At 40.5% G+C, this 27,541-nt stretch overlaps 1 protein-coding gene across 4 annotated transcripts; it reads right to left on the bottom strand.

The window, feature by feature from the left end:
- Positions 1 to 206: 206 nt before the first annotated feature.
- On the bottom strand, positions 207 to 27,076 carry sp1 (sp1 transcription factor). 4 transcript variants are annotated; one of them, XM_061886932.1, is made up of 6 exons: positions 26,927 to 27,076; positions 26,398 to 26,465; positions 16,833 to 18,180; positions 7,894 to 8,044; positions 7,619 to 7,815; positions 207 to 1,349 (listed from the first exon to the last, which is right to left on the bottom strand). In XM_061886932.1, the coding sequence occupies exons 1-6, from the start codon at positions 26,931 to 26,933 to the stop codon at positions 1,051 to 1,053; spliced, it is 2,070 nt and encodes a 689-aa protein (XP_061742916.1). In that variant the 5' UTR covers positions 26,934 to 27,076; the 3' UTR covers positions 207 to 1,050. The 4 variants fall into 4 exon arrangements, with proteins under 4 accessions (XP_061742916.1, XP_061742924.1, XP_061742909.1 ...); XM_061886940.1 differs by lacking the exon at positions 26,927 to 27,076 and adding an exon at positions 26,855 to 26,901; XM_061886925.1 differs by lacking the exon at positions 26,927 to 27,076 and adding an exon at positions 26,647 to 26,841 and having other exon boundaries at positions 7,619 to 7,812.
- Positions 27,077 to 27,541: the final 465 nt, after the last annotated feature.

Below are 27,541 nucleotides of genomic sequence, written 5' to 3'. Positions count from 1 at the left end.
CAAGAGTGCGATTTTTGAGAATCTACTGCGAAAATGTTTGTCAGAGATCCTAAATGTTAGGAGCGCTCTGCCGTTTCATAGTATAAACCCTAATACACAAGTCAAAGATCTGCTATATGACAAGAGTGCAGTTTTTGAGCATCTGGTGCACAAAGCCAAGTTGAAGACCATGTTGAAGTGACAAATGTGTGGAGAAGCAAGCGAGCTCAAAGAGAGAATATCAGGTTTTAATCCAGCGGTTTGCATTTGGAGTACAAAATAAAATCCCTCATGAAAAAGAAGAGCACTTGTAAAATGAAGCGTTGTCTCAGCTTCAAACGTACAAATAGTGAAGTCAAGACGATTTTCTGCTGCATCTCAGCGTGTCCTCATTCTGCACACTTGGCAGTCCCAACACAACTGCTAGTTTTGCTTATGAACCTTTGGTTGGAGCATACAAACAAATTGGACAGACAAAAAGGCAAAGTGTGAGCTTGTACCACAGAGAGAGAGAAAGAAGCTTCCAGAAAGATACTAGTGTTATTATCGGAAGACTAGATCTACACACATGAACAAAATGTCAGATTAAGATTGTGCACGAGAGCTAGAAAGGCAAAAAAGTCTCACAATTAAGACGGACGATCCTAACATTGTTTGTCATGACTTTAGCAAATATATATTTCTATATACACACACGCTGGCTGCTTTGTGTACCTCAACATGTTAAATAGTTCATCCCAGAATTACATCTAGGGTCTTTTTTTTTTTTATCTTACAATTGTTGGATTGTAGGGCAGAAAAAGAAAAAAAAACATCCAGTTGTCCCGACGAACCACAAAGGAAAATGCAGTTTTGACTTTTAATGTTTGGCTATAATATCCATAATATTGCATGAAATATGTAAGTTCATGATGTATAAAATCAACCTTCCAGGTGGCAAAGTAAATATACAAAAGATTTGATGATTTCTGTAAACAAATTTAAATGCCACAGGTTTTTTTTTTTTTAATCCGCTGTAATAGAAAAAGTGTTCAACCTGAAGCGCTCGTTCGGCCATTTTGAAGGCATCTCCTAGTAGCTGCCCCCATTGATGTGATTCAGGTCCACCGGCACCATGTTGATACCGCTGCTGGCTAGCCGGGCTATGCTCTCCGCGGACAGGGTTTCCATGGCGACGATGGTGTGCTGATCGCCGGCGGACAGCCCGTCCGAGCCGCCCTCCATGGCCGGCGAGGCGGGGTTGGTGGAGATGGCGCCGCTGTTGGCGCCCAGCGCTCCCTTCTTGTTGAAGTGGGTCTTGATGTGCTTGGACAGGTGGTCGCTCCGCATGAAGCGCTTGGGACACTCCGTGCACTCAAACCTTTTCTCGCCTGGAGAACACATTTTCAGCAGATTTGAAACAAAAGGCTTTTACGGGCGTCATATTGCAGTCCACACCTATCTCTTATGTGTACCTGTCCTCTACTGCCCATACTTATCATTACACTATGTACCACATAAAATACACTATTTGGCCACCCATCCAAATGATGAAAATCAGGTGTACTGGAGATGTCCGATAATATCAGATTGCTGATATTATCGGCCTATAAATGCATTAAAATGTAATATCGGAAATTATCGAGATCGGTTTCAAAAAGTAAAATTTATGACGCCGCTGTACGGAGAGGTAACACGAACGTAGGGCAAAATACAGAGCAGTTGCATCTCCCATTCATACTTGCCAACCCTCTTGATTATCCCGGGAGACTCCCGAATTTCAGTGCACTCCCGAAAATCTTCCGTGGCAACCATTCTCCCGAAATCCACCCAGACAACAATATTGGGGTCGTGCCTTAAAGGCAATGCCTTTGCGTGCCAGCCCAGTCACATAATATCTTTGTTGGCTTTTCACACATACAAGTGAATGCAACGCACACTTGGTCAACAGCCATACAGGTCACACTGAGGGTGGCCGTATAAACAAGTTAAACACTGTTACAAATATGCGCCACACTTTGAACCCACACCAAAACAAGAATAACAATCACAATACCCAGAATCCCTTGCAGCATTCATTCTTCCGGGACGCTACAATACCAAACCCCCCCCCCCCCCCCCGCCCACCTCAACCTCCTCATGCTCTCTCAGAGAGAGCATGTCCCAAAGTCCAAGCTCCAGTTTTAAGACATGTTAAAAAAAAAAAAAAAAAGTACTTTGTGACTTCAATAAGAAATATGGCAGTGCCAAGTTGGCATTTTTTTCCATAACTTTAGTTGATTTATTTTGGAAAACCTTATTACATTGTTTAATGAATCACAACAAAATTACGCATAATAATGTGTTATTTCCACGACTGTAGATATCGGTATCGGTTGGACTATATCGGGAAATCGTATATCAGCAAAAAAGCCATTACCGGACATCTGTAAGATGTACTAATCACTTGGCCCGGTGTTTAAAATCAAGCACTTAGGCATGGAGACTGTTTCTATAAACATTTGTGAAAGAATGGGCACACCAAACTGAATCTCACGACACAGTGGTTGAAAAACACTGCAGTAGACTATTCAATGTCACTGGCGTTTGCAAACATTGTTCAGTGATTTCCAGCGTGGAACTGTCATAGGATGCCACCTGTGCAACAAATCCACTCATGAAATGTGCTCGCTCCTAAATATTCCAAAGTCAACATTATTATAAGAAAAGTGAAGAGTTTGGGAACAGCAGCAACTCAGCCGCCAAGTGGTAGGCCACGTAAACTGACAGGGGTCAGCGGATGCTGAAGCGCATACAGGCTTAGTACACCTTTTAAAAGGACTTTCAAAATCAATTTTCCAGTTTTTGCAGTGCCCTTTTAAAAGGCAAAAACCAGTGTGAGTCAATCCATAGCCTTGTTGTTTAAAGTCACCAAATGCTGTCTGTAGGAAAAATACGGAACATCTGCTAAAACCTAAGCCTAACATTGAACCAGCAGTTATCATTAACTAAAAATTTGTGTTTCTGCAGAGCAGTGTTTTTCAACCTTTTTTTGAGCCAAGGCACATGTTTTTAATTGAAAAAATGCGGAAGCACACCACCAGCAGAAAACACAAAAAATTAAACGCAGCAGCTGATATTGAAAATAGAAAGTTGTTGTGGCAATTGTCGCCATGAATCAATATACAGTAGCTCATCTCAAAGTAGGTGTACTGTCACCACCTGTCACATCACACCCTGACTTATTTGGACTTTTTTGCCATTTTCCTGTGTGTAGTGTTTTAGTTCTTGTCTCGCGCTCCTATTTTAGTGGCTTTTTTTGTTGTTGTATTTTCCTGTCTTCCTTTTAGCGATATTTCTCGCATCTACTATGTTTTAGCAATCAAGAATATTTCAGTTGTTTTTATTCTTAGTGGGGATGTTGTTGATGTCGTTGTCATGTCATGTTCAGATGTACTTTGTGGCCGCCGTCTTTGCTCCACAGTAAGTCTTTACTGTCGTCCAGAATTATTTTGTTTACTTTGTAGCCAATTTAGTTTTACTTTCGTTCTGCATAGCCTTCCCTAAGCTTCAATGCCTTTTCTTAGGGGCACTCACCTTTTGTTTGTTTTTTTGGTTTAAGCATTAGATACCTTTTTACTTGCACACTAACTCCTGCTGTTTCTGACATCTACCAAGCAATAAGCTACCGGCTGCCACCTACTGACATGGAAGAGTATTACACGGTTACTCTGCCAAGCTCTAGACAGCACCGACACTCAACAACAATACATTTGCAGACTATAATTACTGGTTTGAAAAAAATATTTTTAACCCAAATAGGTGAAACTAGATAATCTCCCACAGCACACCAGACTGTATCTCACGGCACAGTGGTTGAAAAACACTGCTGTAGACTATTCAATTATTGTTTACTTGTTTGTTTGTGCAGAAAGTCGTTGCACTCTGCGCTTCAGCATCCAGTGACCCCTCTCTGTCAGTTTACGAGGCCTACCACTTGGTGGCTGAGTAGCTGTTGTTCCCAAACTCTTCCATTTTCTTATAATAAAGCCAACAGTTGACTTTGGAATATTTAAGAGTGAGGAAATTTCACGACTGGATTTGTTGCACAGGTGGCATCCTATGACAATTCCATGCTGGAAATCACTGAGCAGCCCATTCTTTCACAAATGTTTGTAGAAACAGTCTCCATGCCTTAGTACTTGAATGTATACACCTGTGGCCGGGCCAAGTGAATAGGACATCTGAATCTCATCATCTGGATGGGTGGTAAAATACTTTTGGTATTATTGTGTAGCTACCGACAATTGTTATGTCGCACTTGAGTTTTTCTTTTTTTATGCATTTTAACTCGTTAATAAACCCTAGCAAAAGTCAGCAAACAATGAGTAGATGGGAATCGTTCAATTACGCCTATAAAGGGCTCTAAAAATATCTAAAAACCTCCATCAATGTCACATATACACACTATAGGTACATATGTAATGTAGTAACAGGCACAACAGGGGCGGTAAAGCTCGGTTTGTAGAGTGGCCGTGCCAGCAACTTCAGGGTCCAGCTTCAATTTCCGCTTTCACGATCGTAGTCACTGCCGTTGTATCCTTGGGCAAGACACTTTACCCACCTGCTCCCAGTGCCACCCACACTGGTTTAAATGTAACTTCGATATTGGGTTTCACTATGTAAAGTGTTATATAAATATAATTCACTTCATTTCACTTCACATTCATAAATAGGGTTTGTAAAAATAATAGTTTGTTTATAGTGTAGCAGAGTTCCCCACAAGAAACAACGTAAATATAAATGATGGGTTGCAGCCTTGACAAATATCACTACTTTAGTCAAAGTTTGTACATTTTAAACAAAAAATTAAGTGATATACAGTTCTTTATATTAAGCAAACATAAGGGGGTGATGGATCATCTTTCTATGTAATAAAAACAACAACAAGCTGCTGTATGCGCTGCTCAGCTATCGCATGAGCACGTCAGGATGGTGCCCTCTCACAAACAAAATATTTCATTTTAACAACAATATTGCTATAATATTGAACATTTTAAAAGTTAAATCCACCACTTTAACAATGGCAGAGAAGCCAAGGAGAAGCACCAGACAGACGGTGGGAGAAAGAACAGGGTGGGGTGAGCAGTGTCTGCAGTTTGTGTTTTGGAAAAGCGAGAAGCCGCGCTGGCATGAGAAAAGAGATACTATCTTTTACCTCTGCTGTTATATAAGGCCATGTCCACTCGAACACGGATACGTATCTCTGCGTTTAGGCATACTTTTGTCTTTAAAAATGCAGACTTTTACAGACGCTGGCCTAAGTGTAGAGATCTAAAACTCTACTTGGGACGGCGTGGCGAAGTTGGGAGAAAAGCGGTGCCAACAATCTGAGGGTTACTGGTTCAATCCCCACCTTCTACCATCCTAGTCACATCTTTTGTGTCCTTATGAAAGACACTTCACCCTTGCTCCTGATGGGTCCTGGTTAGCGCTTTGCATGGCAGCTACCGCCATCAGTGTGTTAATGTGGAAATAGTGTCAAAGTGCTTTGATTTCCTTAAAAAGAAAAAGTAGAAAAGCGCTACACAAGTACAACCATTTACCATTTTACTTAGCGTATGTGTGTACACGGCACAAACGCAAACGGAGACCTGTGATGATGTCACGGATGCGCGCTGTCATTTCCAAGCTCAACGACACTGCCTCGCTGCCTTTAAACACATTATAAGAACATTTAATGTATGTTTGAACATAAACATGCTGCTCTTTTCACTGAGTATTAATAAAAAGACACATCACAATGGGATTTGAGACATGATGCAAATGACAGTCAGCTGTTTTGGATACGATCGCTGTGGAACCTCCACCTGATGATAAGCAAGACTTTTTGCGCTTTGTCATAAGAAAGGTGCAACATTGGGCAGCACGGTGGAAGAGGGGTTAGTGCGTCTGCCTCACAATAGGAAGGTCCTGAAGAGTCTGGGGTTCAGTCCCAGGCTCGGGATCTTTCTGTGTGGAGTTTGCATGTCCTCCCCGTGACTGCATGTCCTCCCACTTCCAAAGACATGCACCTGGGGATAGGTTGATTGGCAACACCAAATTTGGCCCTAGTGTGTGAATGTGAGTGTGAATGTTGTCTGTCTATCTGTGTTGGCCCTGGGATGAAGTGGTGACTTGTCCAAGGTGTACACCGCCTTCCGCCCGATTGTAGCTGAGATAGGCACCAGCGCCCCCCGCGACCCCAAAGGGAATAAGCGGTGGAAAATGGATGGATAAATATAGCCTCCTCCTTGTAGTTTGCACTGATGTTAAAGACAATATACACATGTAACATATCAGTATATCCATGATTAAATGCTTTATAATTCCATGAGAGTTTTGCAGCTGCACATGCACGTCCGTGCACTTTATGCAAAATAGTTCCCTTGGCTCGTTAGTGCGCGCTGAAATAATGTGCACTTCACTGTATATTTAATACATCACCATGTTGCTAAACATGATTTAATTCTATCAGTGTTGGGTTTCAGCAGCACAGGCGTGCATTCGCTCTTTAATAATGTTCTCAGGATTCTGTGTACATGCAGGCTGCTTGTAAAGATGATGTTCATGTCATTGTACGTCTAAAGTCGATCAAAATAAACATAATAGACACTATCGGAAAGGCATACGGTCAAGACTTTCCCTCCAACCCATTATCAGCCATTTTAGGCATATGCCCTGATAACACGTGCCCTGTACCACTAAAACGCGCTGTAGCTTTTACGACCTTGCTGGCCAGGCGACTGATCTTGTTCAATTGGAAGCTGGCTCACCCCCATCACACGGCCGTTGGATTAGAGAGGTTCTCTACAATTTAAAATTGGAAGAACTTAGGTTTTCACTAAATGGCTCTGCTAAAGTGTTTGAAAGTTCATGGAGTCCCTTCTTACTGTATGTCAACTCTCTTGACTTATGTCCAGACGCAGATGAGGAATGATCTCCCTTTTATTTTTTTAGTATTATTATTTATTTATTCATCTTTTCTCCCTTTCTCTCTCCTTTTAGTCTCTTTCTGTCTCTGGTGTTGTATGGGTGTGTGTGTGAATGTGTGTGTCTTTGTCGGCTTACTTATTGTTTGTGCCATGTGTCCCTAGTTGGTTTGACCTGAGTGGGGTGGGAGGGTGGATGGGTGGTTTTAGGTGTAAGGGTGTGAAGAATTCACTGACTTAAAAATTGTACTGTTTCGACTTGCACTTTTTTTTCTGTATATATATGAAAAAGTCAATAAAAAAGTTGGATTAAAATAAACAAAATAGGAGGTGTAATGCTGCACCAAATCAGCTATTGCTGCTTTTTTCAGGCTTCTGATAGGACAAAATGTGCATGACAGCAGGTGTATGCATTTGTGTGTAGACGAAGACAGTTTTGAAACTACACTTGTGCGGATGGAAATTGTTTTTACCCCAAATGTGTTTTTGAAACTGTCTGAGTTCGTTTGGACACGGCCTAAGTCTGCTCTGGCAAAAGACCGGTGCCCTCACAATTGCAACTTGAAACTTACTTACTGTGCTGTACTGTGGTCATTGTGAGGAGTTCTCGCAAATAGTCTTTTTGGGAGCTTTAAAAATTGTGTTGTGTAAAGAGTACCTGAAGATCAGCGAAAAATGACAAATCATCACTGAGGGTTTTTCCTAATCACCTGTGTGCGTCCTCTTGTGACGCTGAAGCTCATCGGACCGAGTGAAGCGCTTGCCGCAGAAGGACCAGCTGCAGACGAAGGGTCGCTCCCCCGTATGCCAGCGAAGGTGGGCCCTCAGGTGTGACGTCTTTCCGTAGATCTTGCCACATCCGATGATGTGACAGATGTGCTGCTTCTTTTTGGTCGGATCGCTCCTACTGGGGCACGTAGTAAAAGAGTGAGACAAATGTCAATCTTGCTCTGCGCTCCATTCCTCATCAGGTTTAGTCACGTACCGCCCCTCTCCATCTTTGCAGTAAGGACAAGTGCAGGCTTCCCTGCGATTACGTCGTCCCTGCTGCGGCGGGCTGATGTCCTCATCGTCCAGAGCAGTGCTGTCGTCCAAACTCTCGGCGCCCGTCTGCAACGTTTGGTCACCTGCAGACTCTGAAATGAAAGTGTAAAAAAGGTTTTAATATAAAGCCGATTCTACGAAGCCTCTAAAAGGACATGGGGGAATTTGTTTCTTAGATATTTATCTCGTGCGCATTAGCTAGTTTCTGGTGCTCACCAGGAAGTATTGGATGCGTGCGCATGGTTTGAGGTGTGCGTGAAAATGCCAGTTCAGGAGTTAATTCGGCTGTATTTCCAACTAGAACTTTCCCCCATGTCCCTTTCAGGGTGTTGTGGCAAAATGTGAACGCCTGCTAAAAATGTATTTCCTTGGCGGGGGCGCGCAGCGCTCACTGAACCTGCATTTTTGGCTTAGTCTGTCCACAGCGGATTACTAGGTGTAAGGCAAACAATTTATCTTCCTGGTTATTGTATCGCTACAAGTTTGACATTATTTAAGACTTTATCTTGCACGGAAAATGAAAGTTTGCCTCTTCTGTGCTATTGATGAGATTTAAAGGAGTGTTGTTAGTCTGATGTTGATGTGATAAAACCCCTTTCTTGTTAGGAAGATACACACAATTGTAACTGTTATTTCTTCTTGCACATAATAAATATTCACAACGTATTTGGATGTATTCATTCATGTAAAATTGTCATTAAATGTAATATTGCCTGACAAAAAGTGATTCGACGTAATATTTTGATATTTACACATCACATATTTACACACTCGTATTTGACTAGAATACCCTTATGACCATTACATATATCAAAATCAAGTACCTACTGTATTGCTTACTTGTTGAAATATGTATCTCGTACGCACGAGATACATATCTAAAAAATAATGTTTCCCCATGTCCCTTTACGGCAGGGGTCTCAGACATGCGGCCCTTGAGACGTTATTTTGCGGCCCCCACCTTAAAATGAAAGTTTGTTAGTGCGGCCCGCGAGTTTTATATGAATGGCGCTTGACAGCGTTGTGTTATTTGGGTCCGAAATGGCTCTTTCAACGTTCTGGGTTGCCTACCCCAGCGTTAGTGGGAAAAGCGGCAAATGAGCGAAAGCTACAGAGCCGTTGCCATGGAGACGAGTTTTCTTACGTGCCTGGCTGCAGTCACACCGCGACACCTGTCCATTAGTAATAACAGTCCCCGATAGCCTGGACCAATTCAAACCGTTTAGTTTTTTTTATTGCTTAATTTGCATTGCCTCAAACGATGAACACTACATATATTTCTATATGATGCCGGATAACACTGCGGGAGCAGTCACTTTTTTGCGCTTGGTATTCTGGTACTTTCCCGGCTATTAACCGCCGACCGCCGTGTTGCTGTAGGGAGGAAAAGCGGAACGACACACATTGCGGAAATATTATTCTCCGTGCGTCGGCTAAATACAAATATATTCCAAAACCCCAAACATGTCTTTTTCAAAGCCTGCAGTGAAGAGAAAGGTTATTGATGAGCAAAGATAATTTGAAGAAAAGTGGGAGATGCAATATTTCTTTGTTGAGCACACGGGCACTCCGACATGTCTTATTTGCACAGAGAGAATTGCGGTGCACGCTGGTTACAATTTGAAATGTCATCATACAACGAGACATGCTGAAGAGTATGCAAAAATATTTTTAAGAAATCATATTTTGCAGCCCAGCCTCATCCAGACTCTGCATTCAGTGGCCCCCAGGTGAATTGAGTTTGAGACCTGGGCCGCAAGAAAAGATTTCTTAAAAAAATCTAACATGCACTTTTTAATTAATTCACCTTCTATGAATGGCTTTTTCGCCCTAAGCAACATACTTGCCAACCCTCACGATTTTTCCGGGAGACTCCTGAATTTCAGTGCACTTCCCGACAATCTACCGGTGCAACCATTCTCCCGAATTTTTCCCAATTTTCACCCGGCCGACATTATTAAGGGCTGCCGTGAGTGCACTGCCTTTAACGTCCTCTGTAACAGTGGTTCACAACCTTTTTTCAGTGATGTACCCCCTGTGAACATTTTTTTTTAATTCAAGTACCCCCTAATCAGAGCAAAGCATTTTTGGTCGAAAAAAAGAGATAAAGAAGTAAAATACAGCACTATGTCATCAGTTTCTGATTTATTAAATTGTATAACAGTGCAAAATATTGCTCATTTGTAGTGGTCTTTCTTGAACTATTTGGAAAAAAATATATAAAAATAAAAAAAACTTGTTGAAAAATAAACAAGTGATTTAATTATAAATAAAGATTTCTACACATAGAAGTAACCATCAACTTAAAGTGCCCTCTTTGGTGATTGTAATAGAGATCCATTTGGATTCATCAACTTAATTCTAAACATTTCTTCACAAAAAAATAAATCTTTAACATCCATATTTATGGAACATGTCCATAAAAAGTCTAGCTGTCAACACTGAATGTTGGAGTGTTGTATTATTTTTTCACAGTTTATGAACATACATTCATATTTCATTGAAGTATTATTCAGTAAACATATTTAAAGGATTTATAAATTGCTGCTATTTTTTAGAATGTTTTTAATAAATCTCCCTTGTCCCTTCCCATACCTTCAAGTACCTCCAGGGGTCCGCGCACTCCCTATAAGAGGACCACTGCGCCACTACATGTCATCGCGCACGCTTTTACATCACACAACCAGCGTGCTGGCTCCGTAACATGTTGTATGAGACTTGTACAGGACAACGAACGTGGCTGCAAGACGTACTTAGTCAACAGCCATACAGGTCACCCTGAGGGTAGCCGTACAAACAACTTTAACACTGTTACAAATATGCGCCACACTGTGAACCGACACCAAACAAGAATGACAAACCCTTTTTGGGAGAATTTCCGCACGCTAACACAACTTAAACACAAGAGAACAAATACCCAGAACACCTTGCAGCCCAAACTCTCCCGGGCTACAATATACAACACCTCAACCGCCGCAAGTGGGGAGGGTGGGGGGTTGGTGGTAGCTGGCGGGAGGGTGGGGGTGTAAATTGTAGCCCGGAATAGTTTGGGATGCATGGGATTCTGGGTAATTGTTCTGTTGTGTTACGATGCAGATGTTCTCCTGAAATGTGTTTGTCATTCTTGTTTAGTGTGGGTTCATGGTCTGGCACATATTTGTAACAGTGTTGAAGTATTTTTTAAGGCCACCCTTAGTGTGACGTGTGTAGCTGTTGATAAAATATATCTTTCCACAACACACGTGCTTCTTACAAGGCTAGTAGATGCAACATACAACTGGGCTTGCACGCTGTCAGTTTAGGGTGTAGGGGGCGCTAAAGGCAGTGCCATTATGGCACTCCCTGAATGTTGTTGATCTGATAAAAATATACAGGAGCTTCAAGAGAATTGATGCCCCGAAATTCAGGGGTCTCCCGGGAAAATTGGGGACGTTGACAAGTATGACACTGTCAAGTGCCGTTCATATTAAACTTGCGGGCCGCACCAACAAATTGTCATATCAAAGTGCACGCTGCATAATAACGTCTCGCGGGCCGCATGTTTGAGACCCCTGCTTTAGGGGCTCCGTATGATTCAGTTAAACAGCATTACAAAGCCATTTCATGTCAGACGCTTTAACGACTTTTGAAAAAAAATCCTGGCGGCCAAATCGACCAAGAATGCCTGCAGACACCAGTGTTTCTATTAGAGTGATACGATATAAATGATATACATTTGGCCAACGATAGAGCTTTTAATACTATCGCGATAATGCATATTAAAAACACATTCTTGGTGTGTCTCACAAGTTTGACAGCGGCAAGCAAACGAAAACGTACTTAGAGCAACTCGGCATTCTCGCTAGGGACTAATGTCCCCTTCAAGCGCAAAGCCACTTCTAAGTCACTAATCCTTATTTGATTAGTTAATTTTGTCTCAAAAAATAATGGCAACGATATAGTTTATCAGCAATAATTTGTAGGTCAATAAATCGTTGAGAAAAATGTGTTATGGGCCCAGGCCTAGTCATGGGTCAAACATTAATGAAGCATGACAACTCATGAAACACAAGAAATGATACTGTGTCACTTTAAGAAAAAAATTATAGAAATTTCATGACCGATACAGCTACTGTGCACGCCGCACAGCTTCGCACCCCAAACCGACCGAACCCAGCCTTTAAAGCCAATCCTTGTCCCAAAGTATCGGATCTGACTTTGCGACTTCCCTTACCGCTCTCCTTTCAGTTTTCCACGGGGCTAGCTATTCCAAGTCTGGACCCGGGATGAACCGTTTAAAACATGTTTATTATAATCTTCAAATCTAAAAAAAAAACCTATCCAAAAAAAATGCATCTATGCTAAGTTCCTCAGCTAACAAAAGTTTTTATAAATTGCCTGGTTTGAGAGGACATGTTTAAATGTCAGCAACAACTTGAAAATAATGTAACTTTAACATTGGTGTTTTGAAAAAAAAAAAAAGATTGAACACATCAAACTTTATCAGCCGCATGAAACCTCAGCAATGCTATTACAGTGTTTTAAAAGCATATGAAGACGCCTACGCTGCTATAGAAGCTACCCAAAAGCCAGCTGCAAAGAAACGTGCGCACAAACTACAGTTAAATCCAAGTTGCAATATATTGGTCTTGAGAAGCCAGACGTTTTCTGATATCATCTTGGTAAAAAGACTTAATTCATCCCAAGAAAATCTTTCAATGAATTGGCCAGGGAAACTGTCCCAACAGTTGGATTCAACGTGGAGGCACCCCCAGCCCGTAGCACCATCAAGCTACCTTTTATTTAAGTTACCAAAGGAAAAACACAAATTTATCATTTAAAGCAGAGAAAAGAAATCCCCTATTAGGCAGGAATCTAATGTATATCACAGACCTCTGCCAGGGGCCAATAATAAAATAAATGTTAATGCCACAAATAATTTAACAAAAAAAAAAAATAATAATAAAAATCACACCATGGAACATTAATTCAAACAAACTAGTAATTTGAAGTGTTTGCTAATAACAACAGAAAGTATGTTTGCAACTGAGTGGGCGTGGTTAAGTTACAGCCCACTAGACATTCATTCACTGATTGGAGCAGTTGAAATCAAGTTGAACCGGTCTAACCAGGGATGTCATTGGAACTAAACAGAGCTCAGGAAATAACATAGGAGATACAAGGCTGTTTACTCACTGGCAACACTTTTGTTCTTTGGTCTTTCAACAAAAGTACCATTAACTTTTCTTGAAACCATCTCAACGATGGATGGACAGAAAAATGTGGTGATAAAATTTATTTGCAACTCAACTCCAGTGGAACTTGAACTAGGGCTGGGCGATATGGCCTTTTACTAATATCGCTATATTTTTAGACCATGTCAAGATACACCATATATATCTGGATATTTTGCCTTAGCCTTGAATGAACACTTGATACATATAATCACAGCAGTATGATGATTCTATGTGTCGACATTAAACATTCTTCTTCATACTGCATTAATATATGCTCATTTTAAACTTTCATGCAGAGAGGGAAATCAAAACTAAGTCAATTTTTTGATATTTTGTATGACATTCTTCCCTTAAATGATCATGTTTACAGTGATTGTTTTATATGTATTTTTTATGTATGTCGCTTTGGATAAAAGCGTCAGCCAAATACTTAAACATAAACATATATACCGGTAAACACCTGAAAGTCTTTATAGCTAAAACCAATAATCTGTTTCAATGGATTCAGAATAAAACCAAATTATGTTTTACCCAACAATGTTAGTATTTGAATATTGTTACTTGAAGACTTATTCCTGGTTACAATTATACTTTAAAGAAAGTATTGTCTTATACTTTGTCTAAAATGAGAATGCATCATAATCAGTGGCGGCTGGTGAATTTTGTTTGAGGTGTCACAATAATTTATTTCAACTTTATGTTATTAAAGAATGACATTTTTAAATGTAAATAATTTCATTGACAAGCAATTCTATTATGGTCATACTCTTGTTTGCTAGCGGGTAGGATTTTAGTACTATTTAAGATCTTTGCTCCCTTTCAACTGTGTTGAAATATTTTTTTCACAAAATACAACCAATAGTACGTTAATGTTAAATCTTATTTGTGAAAAGTAATCCCCTGATTCCGATTTTCAACAGTCCGCTCATTTGAGCAGGAAAACGCTGAACACCAACTTTGTTTTCTAGCTGTCAACTGTCAGTTTAGGCTGCTTGCTGGCTCCTCATCACCACTTCAAGATGGCGGCCCAATTTCTCGCGTCACAGCAGTCAATGCTCCATCTACTTATAAGATGTCTATGATGTGAGTCACTATGAAAGAAAGGGGCGAAAGGGACGGCGCCAGCTACGGAAGCTCCTGCGGAGAAAATAGTAAGCCTGAACAAGGGAAGAAAAAAAAATAAAAAAAAATAAAAAATCGGTCTTAATTTTTTTAAATCGTCTGCAACAAAAAACTCAAATATATCGATAAAATCAATATATCGCCCAGGCCTAAGTGAAATGATTTATAATCTAGAATTAACTTTTACCAACTTGGAAGTGATTCAGCGGCTCATTGGCTAAAATAGCTACCTCTCTGTGATCACGGCGGCATTTAATGTAGTTCCTCGGTGTTAGCCCTTGTTAGGGATGTAACGGTAAACGGTATACTGATAAACCGCGGTAAAGTTCCAGACGCCTAGTAATATAATTAAAAATTTTAATTACCGAAAAAACTTCATTTTTTAATGCCTTTTAGGCAAATCTGCTTACTTCCTGAAAACTGAAGCGTTAGACTCAAGAAAACATGGCAGCGACTACACAGACTTTGCTTTGAAAATGCTCCCTCCGAGTAAATGGAGCCGATAACTTTGTTTCAATCGCTTCTGAACTCTCGGTGTGCATTTTAGAGCACAATGCGGTTGAGGGAGAAAAATATTTGATGCTGCGGTTTCATTTTGAACGTGCAACGAGCATCCGTCCATCAGCTGCTGAGACAGAGTTACCATGCAGCAGGCGATGTGTCCGGAACGTTGCCACAACTTGTTTATAAAATCTTAAGTTTTTTTTACTGGGATGTTCAATCGTCCTTTATTTAACTACCAACATTTTCAGTGTTCCAATAACATCAAGACCAGCTAAAATGTTTTGTCACCTCATCAAATTGATCGCAGGCTGAATTGTCGGTAAGGCACAAAGATTGTGTATTGGATGAGAGGTATCACTCTGTTTTTATTGTTGTTGGCCAAACTGCTGCACTGAAGTACATGGTTGTAGGAGAAGAACATAAATTGTTTATTAGACTTTATCTTCATTAGCCAAACTGCTTTGTGTTTTTTTATTGATATCAAAAACACCATGTTTTTACATAACTTGTGTTTTTTTTCATTCTACAAAGTAATTACTTCAATAACTATTCATGTGACATAGCATTTTGGTCATGTTTTATGGTGTATAATTAACACCTATAAGACAAAGTTCTGCTCAAACTCTCAATGGATCTATCCCGATGCAGCATGTATATGTACACACATTATCCATCCATCCATTTTTTCTACCGCTTATTCCCTTTGGGTTCGCGGGGGGTGCTGGTGCCTATCTCAGCTACAATCACATTAGTACATGTAAATTATATGTACACAACTTAAAAAATACCTCCCTCTATGAAAATGTAAAAATAGAGATAATGGCATCATGTAAGAAAAAAATCTGACACATTGATACTACTAGTGAACGAAAACACAAATTATGTCTTTAAATATATAGATAAGGTTTATCTAGAGCATTTTTATTAGACATTACAAATAACATGATGTCATCACGTTCACACCCCAACACTGTTTTACCAAACATAATGAATATTCATGATTAATAATCGTGATTTAAATATTGATCAAAATACAGTAATTATTATTTTGCCAATTATCGTGCAGATCTATGTGCAGGACTAGTCCTCATACATGAACACTATTTTTATCGATATGGACAAAAAGTGCAGTTAAGTCTCCATAAGGCACCTTCTTGTGAAATATTCACATTTATTTGTATTTATAGTATTATTTTGTTTCTGCCATATTACTTTGTTCATATTGCTCATGTTGCTTTATTATGTACATTCCACTATCTACTTGAGGTACATAGATATATTTGGATGTGTTTGTGTTTTTTTTCAATACAACTTGGTTAAAAAATTTCTGTATACAGTAATTACGTTTTTGAAAGTTTTGCGCACATTTTAAATGATCGCGATAATGATAACCGTGATAATTTGGGCCGTGGTAGGAAATGTTTGTACTGTGACATCCCTGCCTCTTGTAATAACAATATCGCTTATACCTGGTTAATACGCAGGTAAGACATGTAAATCGAGTATTGTTGGTGGTTTTTGGATGTTTTTTATCAGGCCTTTATGGGTGCAAAAGCTGACTCCAATTAGCCACCTTGTACTTGTCGTATTTTATGATTTAGAAATGTTCTTGTCTTACAAAAGGGTTGTGAATGATAGGCAAAATTCGCAGACATTTTTAGTTCTTCTTTAATAACAGCAGTGCTGGCTGGCTTCGACGCACGTAAATGCCAGACTCCACAGAATTTAGGGCAGTGAAACAAGGCTAACAAACATGTTGTACTGAGTAGCCAGGACACTAGGAGCTTATACCACTTTTATCTCTGTGCAATACTGTTCATTCCCATGTCTATGGTTATCATTCCCTGTTCAATCTTTAATGGCATCATACAAAACTACAAAATATAATCCTTTTGTACTCACTCAGCTAACTTTTGAGGCATATTTTCCCCACAAAAAACACAACTTTTGGAGGTTTATTGGTGCATTAGCAGGTATAAAAATGTCAATATTTAAAGCACCACAACAATAATTTGCAGAAATGGAACCATTGACTAACCTGCCGTGCTGGTAAGGGTGATGGGAACACTCTGGAGTTGGTGCATCTGCAGGCCCGAGCCTCCAAGGGTGTTGAGATTTATGGTCTGAAGCCCGGGGATCTGCACCGCGTTGACGGATAGTCCGGCGGCTGCAGGGGCTCCCTGAGTCTGACCCAGTTGGGCCAGTGTGATCTGTGCTCCCGTTGGACTCTGAATCTGCAGGGTCTGCCAGCTGACCTGGCCGTTGGGCCCTACCGTACGCAGCAAGATGGAGCCCGTGTTTGGCATGATCTGGAGGTTCTGGAGGCCTTCCTGGCTGACTGTCGGAGTGGCAAACACCTGGCCGCCCGCTGTTGTAATGGCACCGGCCTGGATGGTTTGGAGGGGTGTTCCTCCTTGGATGACCTGTTGAGGCTGGATGAGGATTTGCTGCGGATGTTGCGCCTCTCGGTTGTCCGGCTGTATGGGGACACCTAAAGAAGACCCTCCGCTCTGCTGGAATGTCCCCGCCACGGCTCCACTACTGTGTGTTTGGGTCATACCGTACGAGGCGGAGGTCTGAGTGGTATTGCTGGAGACATTTGTTAGGTAACCACTGCTGGAAGACGTCGGCAGTTGCTGGACAAGCTGGTTTCCCGCGTCTCCGCCGTTATTCGAGTCTCCTCCAGCGCCACCAGCGCCGGTGCTGACGGGCAGCAGTGTGATGTTTCCATTAAGCGACACGGGCATATTTGCTAGGAACTGGTGCTGGTTCTGCAAAACGCTGTTTCCCAATGTGATGTTCTGGAGGGGAATGGAGCCCTGAATAAGGCTGGGCATCGCGATAATGTTTCCTGCTCCGCCACCTCTGTTTGTGGCGGCTATGAGCTGCTGCCCGTTGGCAGAAGACACGATCTGAAACTGCTGTCCGGAAGCTGCGCTGGCATCTTGGTGGCCATGTGCAAACTGCAGCGGCTGACCATCGACAGTCTGAAACTGAGGAATGACCTGATACTGGATATTGGGCACCATGCCAGGGATGGTGGTGAGCACCTGTTGACTCTGTAGTGTTGGCGCCTGAGCTACCACATACTGCTGCTGTCCCTGAGTGCTCACAGTGGCTGTGGTTGATGACGCTGAAGACGATGATGGAGACAGCACCATTCTGCTCTTTCCCGCCTCGGTGACGGTGTTGACACACGACGACGACGCTTGCACGCTGATGGGGACCACCTGCCAGCCGTTGGCACCGGAGGTTAAGATGCCCTGGCTCATGTCCAGCTGCTGCTGGCCTGGCTGATGCTCGCCAGACGAGTCGCTCTCCCCCGGCGTGTCGATGCGACTGCAAGTGGCCGCCAGCAGAGCCAGGGGCGATGGCTGCTGAGAGTCCTGAATAAAACCACAAAATAAACACAATTCTAAAAATATTTACATTTTTTAACAACAACCCGACAAGTCATTGAAAAAAAAAAACAATGAGGGAATTGGAATGCATATAATTGTAATATTACTTCATACACGACGAAACAAAAATACTTCTAATTAGTAATGGGTCTGGCAACACCGATGCATCGGCGCATGCGTCGAGCTCATAGAGGAAAAATAATAATAAAATATTTTTATTTAAATGAAGATATGAAATAATCCTAAATGAAACACCCGCCTTCCGCCCGATTGTAGCTGAGATAGGCGCCAGCGCCCCCCGCGACCCCGAAAGGGAATAAGCGGTAGAAAAATGGATGGATGGATGGAAATACATTGACTTGGTTTATATTATTGGTGTTTTTCAACCACTGTGCCGCGGCACACTAGTGTGACCTGAGATACAGTCTGGTGTGAGGTGGGAGATTATGTAATTTCACCTAATTGGGTTAAAAATATTTTTTTGCAACCCCATTAATTATAACCCGAAAATAATGTGTTGTTGTTTAGTTGTCCAAAAGCTCGGCAGAGTAACCGTGTAATACTGTTCCATATCAGTAGGTTGCAGCAGGTAGCTAATTGTTTTGTAGATGTCGGGAACATGGTTTGTCGTGATCACAATATGCGGGAGGCAGTGTGCAGGTAAAAAGGTACCTAACGCTAAAACCAAAAATAAACAAATGGTGAGGGCCGCTAAGAAAAAGCATTGAAGCTTAAGGTTGCAAAGTAAACAAGAACAGAATGCTGGACGACATCAAAGACTTACAGCATGTGGAGCAGACGGCGTCCACAAAGTACATCTGTACATGACGTGACAATCAAAAATGTCCCCACCAAGAAGGATAGCATCCGCACAACTTAAATAGTCTAAAATTCGAAAACAAAGGAGGTGCGGGGAATAGCGTTCAAGGAAGACATCAAACTGCCACAGGAAAATACCAACAAAACAGGAAAAAACACAAAAATAGAAGCGCAAGACAAGGACTACACGAAATCACCCAAAAACTCCAAATAAGTCACGGCGTGATGTGACAGATGGTGACAGTACACTTACTTTGAGACAAAAGCTATAGTGACGCATGCTTGGTTATGGTTTAAAGTCATATCCAACAATTGCGAGAATGACTTTTTTTTGTTAATATCGGCTGCTTACTATCATTTTTGTTATGTTTTCTGCTGGTGGTGTGCCTCGGGATTTTTTCAATTAAAAAAATGAGCTTCAGCTTAGAAAAGGTTTAAAAACACTGTATTATTGTATATACTAGGTCAGTGGTTCTCAAATGGGGGTACGCATACCCTTGGGGGTACTTGAAGATATGCCAAGGGGTACGTGAGATTTTTCAAAAATACTTTAAAAATAGCAACAGTTCAAATATGCTTTATAAATATATTGATTGAATAATACTTTAACAAAATATGAATGTAAGTTCATAAACTGTGAAAAGAAATGCAACAATGCAATATTCAGTGTTGACAGCTAGATTTTTTGTGGACATGTTCCATAAATATTGATGTTAAAGATTTATTTTTTTGGGAAGAAATATTTATAATTAAGTTCATGAATCCAAATTGGTCTCTATTACAATCCCCAAAGAGGGCAGTTTAAGTTGATGATTACTTCTGTGTAGAAATCTTTATAATTGAATCACTTGTTTGCTTTTCAACAAGTTTTTAGCTATTTTTCTATATATATATCCATCCATCCATCCATCCATTTTCTACCGCTTATTCCCTTTCGGGGTCGCGGGGGGCGCTGGCGCCTATCTCAGCTATATATATATATTTTTTACAAATAGATAAAGAAAGACCACTACAAATGAGCAATATTTTGCACTGTTATACAATTTATCAAATCAGAAACTGATGACATAGTGCTGTATTTTACTTCATCTCTTTTTTTCAGCCAAAAATGCTTTGCACTGATTAGGGGGTACTTAAATTAAAACAATGTTCCCCGGGGGTACATCACTGAAAAAAAGGTTGAGAACCATTTTACTAGGTCATAAAATCAGTGTTGGTTGAGTCGGTCCATAGGTTGCTTGTAGGGATTTTTACTGTCCAGCAGATGTCAGTATTTAGTGACACAGTATCGACACAGTATCAATACAGTTTTGCACTGTGTCGAAACGTTTCATGACGCCTCATCAACCCATCACTACTGCTAATACTAGAACTCTTTCCAAGCTGAATGTACAGTATATGGATGAATGTATTGAATTTTCTTTTTAATTAATTAAAGGGGTTTAATTTGCTTTTTTTTGTCCTGAAAACGGCTCATATGATTTTTTTTCTACACTAACCCTTGTGTAACGTTCATATTGTTTCAGATCCAATATGAACATTGCACGGAAAATTTCTCTGCCAGTTTCTGCATCCCATAGGGATTCTTCTTTTGTGTTTCTGCACCTGCGGCTCCCACACAAGGTTCCAACATTGTTTGTCAACACTGTCTGCTCTCATTTTCTCGCACAATTAAATTCCTGATGTTCTGTGTGCCTACACTGTGTCCTCCTGTCGAGGCCTGCTATGTGTGTGTGTGTGGTACACAGAACATCAATTTCCACACTTCTATTAACCCTGGGTCCGGTGGACCCAGACATCTTATATGTAATAGAAATGTGTAAAGGGGGGTATATGGTGCGTGGCCATTAAATATGTATTCTGATATATGTTCTTCACAGAAAATAAGCCAAAGTCAGTGAGTCTCAGTTTGAAAAATTAATTAATTGTATCATTTTTCTTGTAATAAAAAATGAAAATGGGTCCCACAGACCCGAACACTACACAAGGGTCTCCGATCTGAAGGCCTGAACAATGTATAAATTTTATCCATACACTTTGATTGATTGATTGAAACTTTTATTAGTAAATTGCACAGTACAATACATATTCCATACGATTGACCACTAACTGGTAACACCCAAAAAAGTTTTTCAACTTGATTAAGTCGGGGTCCATGTTAATCAATTCATTCATTCATTTTGAGTTTTTTGTTGCAGGCGATTTTTTTCCTCGTCTTGCAGTCCAGCATCCTTTTTGCCCCCATGAGCTTCTGTTGCCCTCACCTGCCACCGTACATTCTTAGCGGAGACTCAAAACTTGGTTAATGCTAAGGCTAACAAGAGCGGGACACTTATTCCAAAGAAAAAAAAAAGTGTTGTCTGTACTTTGGTTTTTTGGCAACAAATGATTGCACGGTGCACAATGTATTTAAAAAAAAGAAAAAAGAAAAAAAAAGCACCAGCATCTGAAACTGAAGCCGGCGGTCGAGTGCGGGAAATGCAACGCTACGAGCCGAACAAGACCGCAATAAATTAAATTACAAATGAGATGTTCAAGTCTTTTGAAAGATTATTTTAAATCAACGATGAGAACTGATTCCCAGTTGTGACCCTTTTGTTTAAATGGGCCGTTTTTAAGCTTATGCAAATCAAGCGCTGGCTATTGCCCACACGTGCCACCCGACTGGTAACTTGACTAGAAAATGAGTCAGAGTTAAAGGAAACTTAGCAGCATCTGGATTTTAAATATATATTTTTTTACATGTATAAATAAAAAGATGTTCCATCAAATTATTATTATTTTTTTATTGTATATTATATATATTTCTTTATTTTTTAATTATTAAGATTCATTTTACGGGCTCATTATTCTTAGTTTGCTTACCAACTTGGAAGCAATTGTATTTGGTACATGGTGTAATAATAAGGGTGACCAGCAGGTGGTAGTTGCACGTAAGAGAAAGGTGTGCACTGCAGGTTGATTCCCCATTCAATAAACAATGTTATACAGTAAAGGTTAGCAAGCTGGCCAAAAAATTTTGAGGTTTCATTAAGGATACACACAACGCTCAAAAATCTGTTCAAATCTTTTAGTGCAAATTTAGTAAACCACAAAGCTGCACCGCTTGACGGATTGTCTGTGCATAACAGCTGCAGCAAACAGACCTGCCATGTTTCAACATATGGGTGTTATTACGGTGTGCGTACGAACCCCAAAATGTTACCTATTAGGGGACATTATTTGGCGTTTTGTATTCACCTATTATAAAAAAAACTACTTTTCTTACCTATTAGTTCCTGCTGTTCTGTATTTTTATAAGTCACGAAAAGTTGCACGTGTCCGGACTTCTCCAGGCTCAGCTCCTTCTTCACCACAACGGATCGGTACAACGTCCGCATTACTGAAGACGCCGCACCGATCTGCCTGTCGATCTCACGATCCACTCTTCCCCCACTCGTGAACAAGACTCCTAAGTACTTGAACATCTCCACTTGGGGACGGGTTTCCTCCCGAGAGAACCATGGACTCGGACTTGGAGGTGCTGATTCTCATTCCGGTCGCTTCACACTCTGCTGCGAACCGATCCAGTGAGAGCTGAAAATCCCGGCCAGATGAAGCCATCAGGACCAAATCATCTGCAAAAAGCAGAGACCTAATCCCGCGACCACCAAACCGGAACCCCTCGACACCTTGACTGCGCCTAGAAATTCTGTCCATAAAAGTTATGAACAGAATCGGTGACAGCCTTGGCGGAGTCCAACCCTCACTGGAAACGTGACCGACTTACTGCCGGCAATGCGGACCAAGCTCTGACACTGATCGTACAGGGAGCGGACCGCCACAATAAAATCGCCAGATACCCCATACTCTCTGAGCACTCCCCACAGGACTTCCTGAGGGACATGGTCGAATGCCTTCTTTAAGTCCACAAAGCACATGTAGACTAGTTGAGCAAACTCCCATGCACCCTCAAGAACCCTGCCGAGATTATAGAGCTGGTCCACAGTTCCACGACCAGGACGAAAACCGCACTGTTCCTCCTGAATCTGAGGTTCGACTATCCGGCGTAGCCTGCTCTCCAGTACACCTGAATACCTTACCGAAAAATACAGTACTTCAATTTTTATTGTAGTTGTATTTATACCATTTATATCCATTATTGTGCTTTATTATTACTTATTTGTGTAATTCTTTCTATATTGTTAAAAATACATATGTTTTAGGCGAGTGGTGTCACTGCCAAAGCATGGAAATGTGGCACCGCCCTCCAGAATGTTTACAATGGGGAAAAAAATTACAGTCAATATTTCGGAATTATTACCCCAACAGAGTAATATTTGTTTGAATTAAATTCTGATCTACATCATGATGTATAAATGATATTAGTGAGCATTGATTCTATTTCCAATTCTGAAACGCAAATCAAAAAACTAAATTAGGGCCGTTTTTCGATTTTTACTATATATGGCAGCTTTTAAAACACACAAAAAAGGTTTGATTTTTATTCAAATATTACCCTAAAATTTGATTTTGTGCTGTTTTTCTTTAATGGATTTTTATTTTTCCATTTAAACACAAAAATCTTATTCACTTTTATCCAAAACGCAAAAATGCGTGTTTATCAGTGTGATGACAAATAGAACCGGAAGCAGTATTTTTAGCTTTTCCTTCGCATTTAGCATGTTTTTTAGCATAACGCTCACATCTTTGTTCAGCAAGAGTCCTATTGTCGGTTAAAAAAAAATTGTCATTAAATAGTTGTCCTTCTTTTGTTTCAGAAATTTAAATCGAAAAACTGGCCCGAAATTAGTTTTTTGATTTGCTTTTGAGAATTGGAAATCGAATGAACGTAAGGTAAAGCAATAGGTAAATCTTGCTTTAAAATCATAAATCAAGGTGACAAGCAGATATTTAACTGTTTGTTTTTATCTCACAAAAATAGTTTTGCGGGCCACATGGAATGATGTGGTGGGCCAGAACTGGCCCCCGGGCCTTGAGTTTTACACCTGTGTTTTGAATGAACATATACTCGATTTTTTTGTGTTTAGGAAAACAGCACAAAATCCAATTTATTATAACCTGTGACTATGCATGATTAATCGAAATGCATATGCATTTGATTTGACAAAAATAATTTTGCAATACGGTATATAATTGGCATGAGCAGATAAGGTTTACAATATGCATTTTTTTCTGTCAAAATTCAAAAAACTAATGCATTTACTAATAAAATTAATATTAAAAAGTATGTTTTATACCCATTTTTCCAGGCGGGCCAAATGGAATGATGTGACGGGCCTTGAGTTTTACACCTGTGTTTTGGATGAACATATACTTGATTTTTGTGTTTAGGAAAACAGCACAAAATCCAATTCATTATAACCCGTGATTAATCATAATTAATCGAAATGCATATGAATTTAAATATTTTATTTTTTTATGTGTATCTTGCTTAAAAAATCATAAATTAAGGTGACAAGCAGATATTTAACTATTTGTTTTTATCTCACAAAAATAGTTTTGCAATACAGTATATAACAATATAATTGGCATTATCAGATAATAATAAAGTTTAAAATATGCATTTTTTTCTGTAAAACTGAAAAAACAAATGCATTTAGTAATAAAAAAATTTGTTAAGGGTTTCGTGGGCCACATGGAATGATGTGGCAGGCCAGAACTGGCCCACAGGCCCTGAGTTTGACACCTGTGTTTTGAATAAACATACATTCAATTTTAGTGTTTAGGAAAACAGCACAAAATCTAATTTTATGGCAACATTTTAATGAAAGTCAACCCCTTTTTGTTTGTTTTAAAATCTGTCATATATAATAAAAATCGAAAAACGGTCTTAAAGGCCTACTGAAATGAGATTTTCTTATTCAAACGGGGATAGCAGGTCCATTCTGTGTCATACTTGATCATTTCGCGATATTGCCATATTTTTGCTGAAAGGATTTACTAGAGAACATCCACGATAAAGTTTGCAACTTTTGCTTGCTAACAGAAAAGCCCTGCCTCTACCGGAAGTTGCAGATGATGACATCACATGTTGATGGCTCCTCACATTTTCACATTGTTTTTAATGGGAGCCTCCAACAAAAACAGCTATTCGGGCCGAGAAAACGACAATTTCCACATTAATTTGAGCGAGGATGAAAGATTTGTGTTTGAGGATATTGATAGCGACGGACTAAAAGAAAATTTTTTTAAAAAAAGTTTTTAAAAAAAAACAAGTTAAAAAAAAAAACTTGATTGAATTGGGACGGATTCAGATGTTTTTATCCGCATTTACTAGAATAATTCTGGGAAATCCCTTATCTTTCTATTGTGTTGCTAGTGTTTTAGTGAGTTTAACAGTACCTGATAGTCAGAGGTGTGTTTCTACGGGTGTGTTGATGAGCAGTGTCTCAGGGAAGTCGACGGCAGCTTTATGGACGGCACAAGCTCAGCTGATCTCCGGTAAGAGGCGACTTTTTACCGCAATTTTCTCACCGAAACCTGCTGGTTGACATCCGGTTGGGATCCATGGTCGCTGTGATCCATAGTAAAGTTTCACCTCCGTGAATTTTAAACAAGGAATCACCGTGTGTTAGTGTGGATAAAGGCTAAAGTTTCCCCAACTCCATCTTTCTACTTTGACTTCTTCAATATTAATTGAACAAATTGCAAAGGATTCCGCAACACAGATGTCCAAAATACTGTATAATTATGCGGTTAAAGCAGACGACTTTTAGGTGTGTGTTTGCGCAGCGCTCATATTTCCTAACAGCCCATGACGTCAAGCGTACACATCCTCATTACTCGACGTTTTCAAGAAAAAACTCCCGGGAAATTTTAAAATTGCAATTTAGTAAACTAAAAAGGCCGTATTGGCACGTGTTGCAATGTTAATATTTCATCATTGATATATAAACTATCTGACTGTGTGGTGGGTAGTAGTGAGTTTCGGCAGGCCTTCAAATTAGTTTTTTGGTTTGCATTTAAGAATTGCAACGAGAAGAACGGAAGCTACACAGACCAAAACATTAGACTGACTTTTTTTTTTTTTTTTTTTACGACAGCAATGGCGGGCTCGGCCTCCCCCAACCCCAAACCCACCCATCTCCGTCCCACTTTTCGAGTTTGCCCTATTAAAGCTCACACCCTCTTCAGGCCAGGCCACCACCCCCTCCGGTGCCAGCCAAATGGGGCCGAGCGAGAGACTCGGCGAATGCGTGGGGGGTGGGGGGTTTGGACGGAAACACCCCGTTGTGGGCGAACTTTACCTGCCCACGTCCCACCCAGTGACATGTGCTCGGCGGAGGGCATCAACAACACCCAGGGGAGAGAGCATCAACAACACCCGGCGGGGGTGCAACACATGTAGATAGTGCCGTGGGAAATATACAGTTAACTTACTTGGGAGTTTCGCTTTTGACTGAAGCCTCCGCCGCTCTCCACCGCGGCCATTTCACCCTGTTGCTGATCTGCGGAAGAAGACATAGTTTAAAAAAAAAAAAAAAAAAAGCTCACTTCTTTAAAGCGGCGCCATTAAAGTAGCACTTAGCAGTTAACATGGCTAATGGTTACATAGGCGGAATACACATAGCAGCTTTAATGGCTAAGCTAGCCTTCTTGTAACGCTCAAAGGGGGATGTAAAGCATTACCCACAGATCGCCGCGCTCTAAAAAACTTTGTTGAATTAATTATATTAACTTCAAATAAGTGACAAAATAACAGCGGATTCCCTCCATTCCTCCGACAGCTTAAACGCATTGGACTTTATATGCGGCAATAAGGCGACAGTTGGCAGCAAAGTAGTCCAGCAGCGAGACATGGCAGCCACTAAAACAAACAAGTATTTTTATAACAGACTTTGCGCACGAAAGGGCTGCTTCAAGTCCACCGCTTCGCTTGGGGAAGGGGGAAAAAAAAAAGTTGACTTACTGCTCATAATTTGGAGACGGGAGGAGTTTGTCTTCTTTTTTCTAGTTGACAACTTTTCACAACTTCACACTAACTTGTGTCGCCTCCTTCCGCCCGCCCTCCCCCCTCTCTATGAAAGGAGGCCGAAGACGGGGGTGCGTTCGATTTTAAGCCCGGGGACACGCGCGGTGAGGACCGTGTTGTTCAAATATCATCTCTCTGCCACCATTTGATAATAAACGAGATGAAGCAATTCCCGGAGGAATTGAGTGTGAATTGCTCCGATGCTTAAGTCGAACTTCAAAATGACTGATTGATCAAGTAGAGCACACACAAATCCTGAACAGTTTGAATCAGATGAAAAATTTGGAACTTTGAAGAATGTCCCATTGATTTTAATTGATTGATTGAAACTTGTATTAGTAGATTGCACAGTACAGTACATATTCCGTACAATTGACCACTAAATGGTAAAACCCGAATAAGTTTTTCAACTTCTTAAAGTCGGGGTCCACGTTAATCAATTCATGGTACAAATATATACTATCAGAATAATACAGTAATCACACAAGTTCATCATCAGAGTATATACATTGAATAACTGTATTTCCTTGAATTGCCGCCGGGGCGCTAATT

This window comes from Nerophis ophidion, linkage group LG02 (genome assembly GCF_033978795.1).
Source record: "Nerophis ophidion isolate RoL-2023_Sa linkage group LG02, RoL_Noph_v1.0, whole genome shotgun sequence".
Classification (NCBI taxonomy): domain Eukaryota; kingdom Metazoa; phylum Chordata; class Actinopteri; order Syngnathiformes; family Syngnathidae; genus Nerophis; species Nerophis ophidion.
The sequence above is the reverse complement of the archived record's forward strand: the minus strand, read 5'-3'. Positions and strand labels throughout refer to the sequence as shown.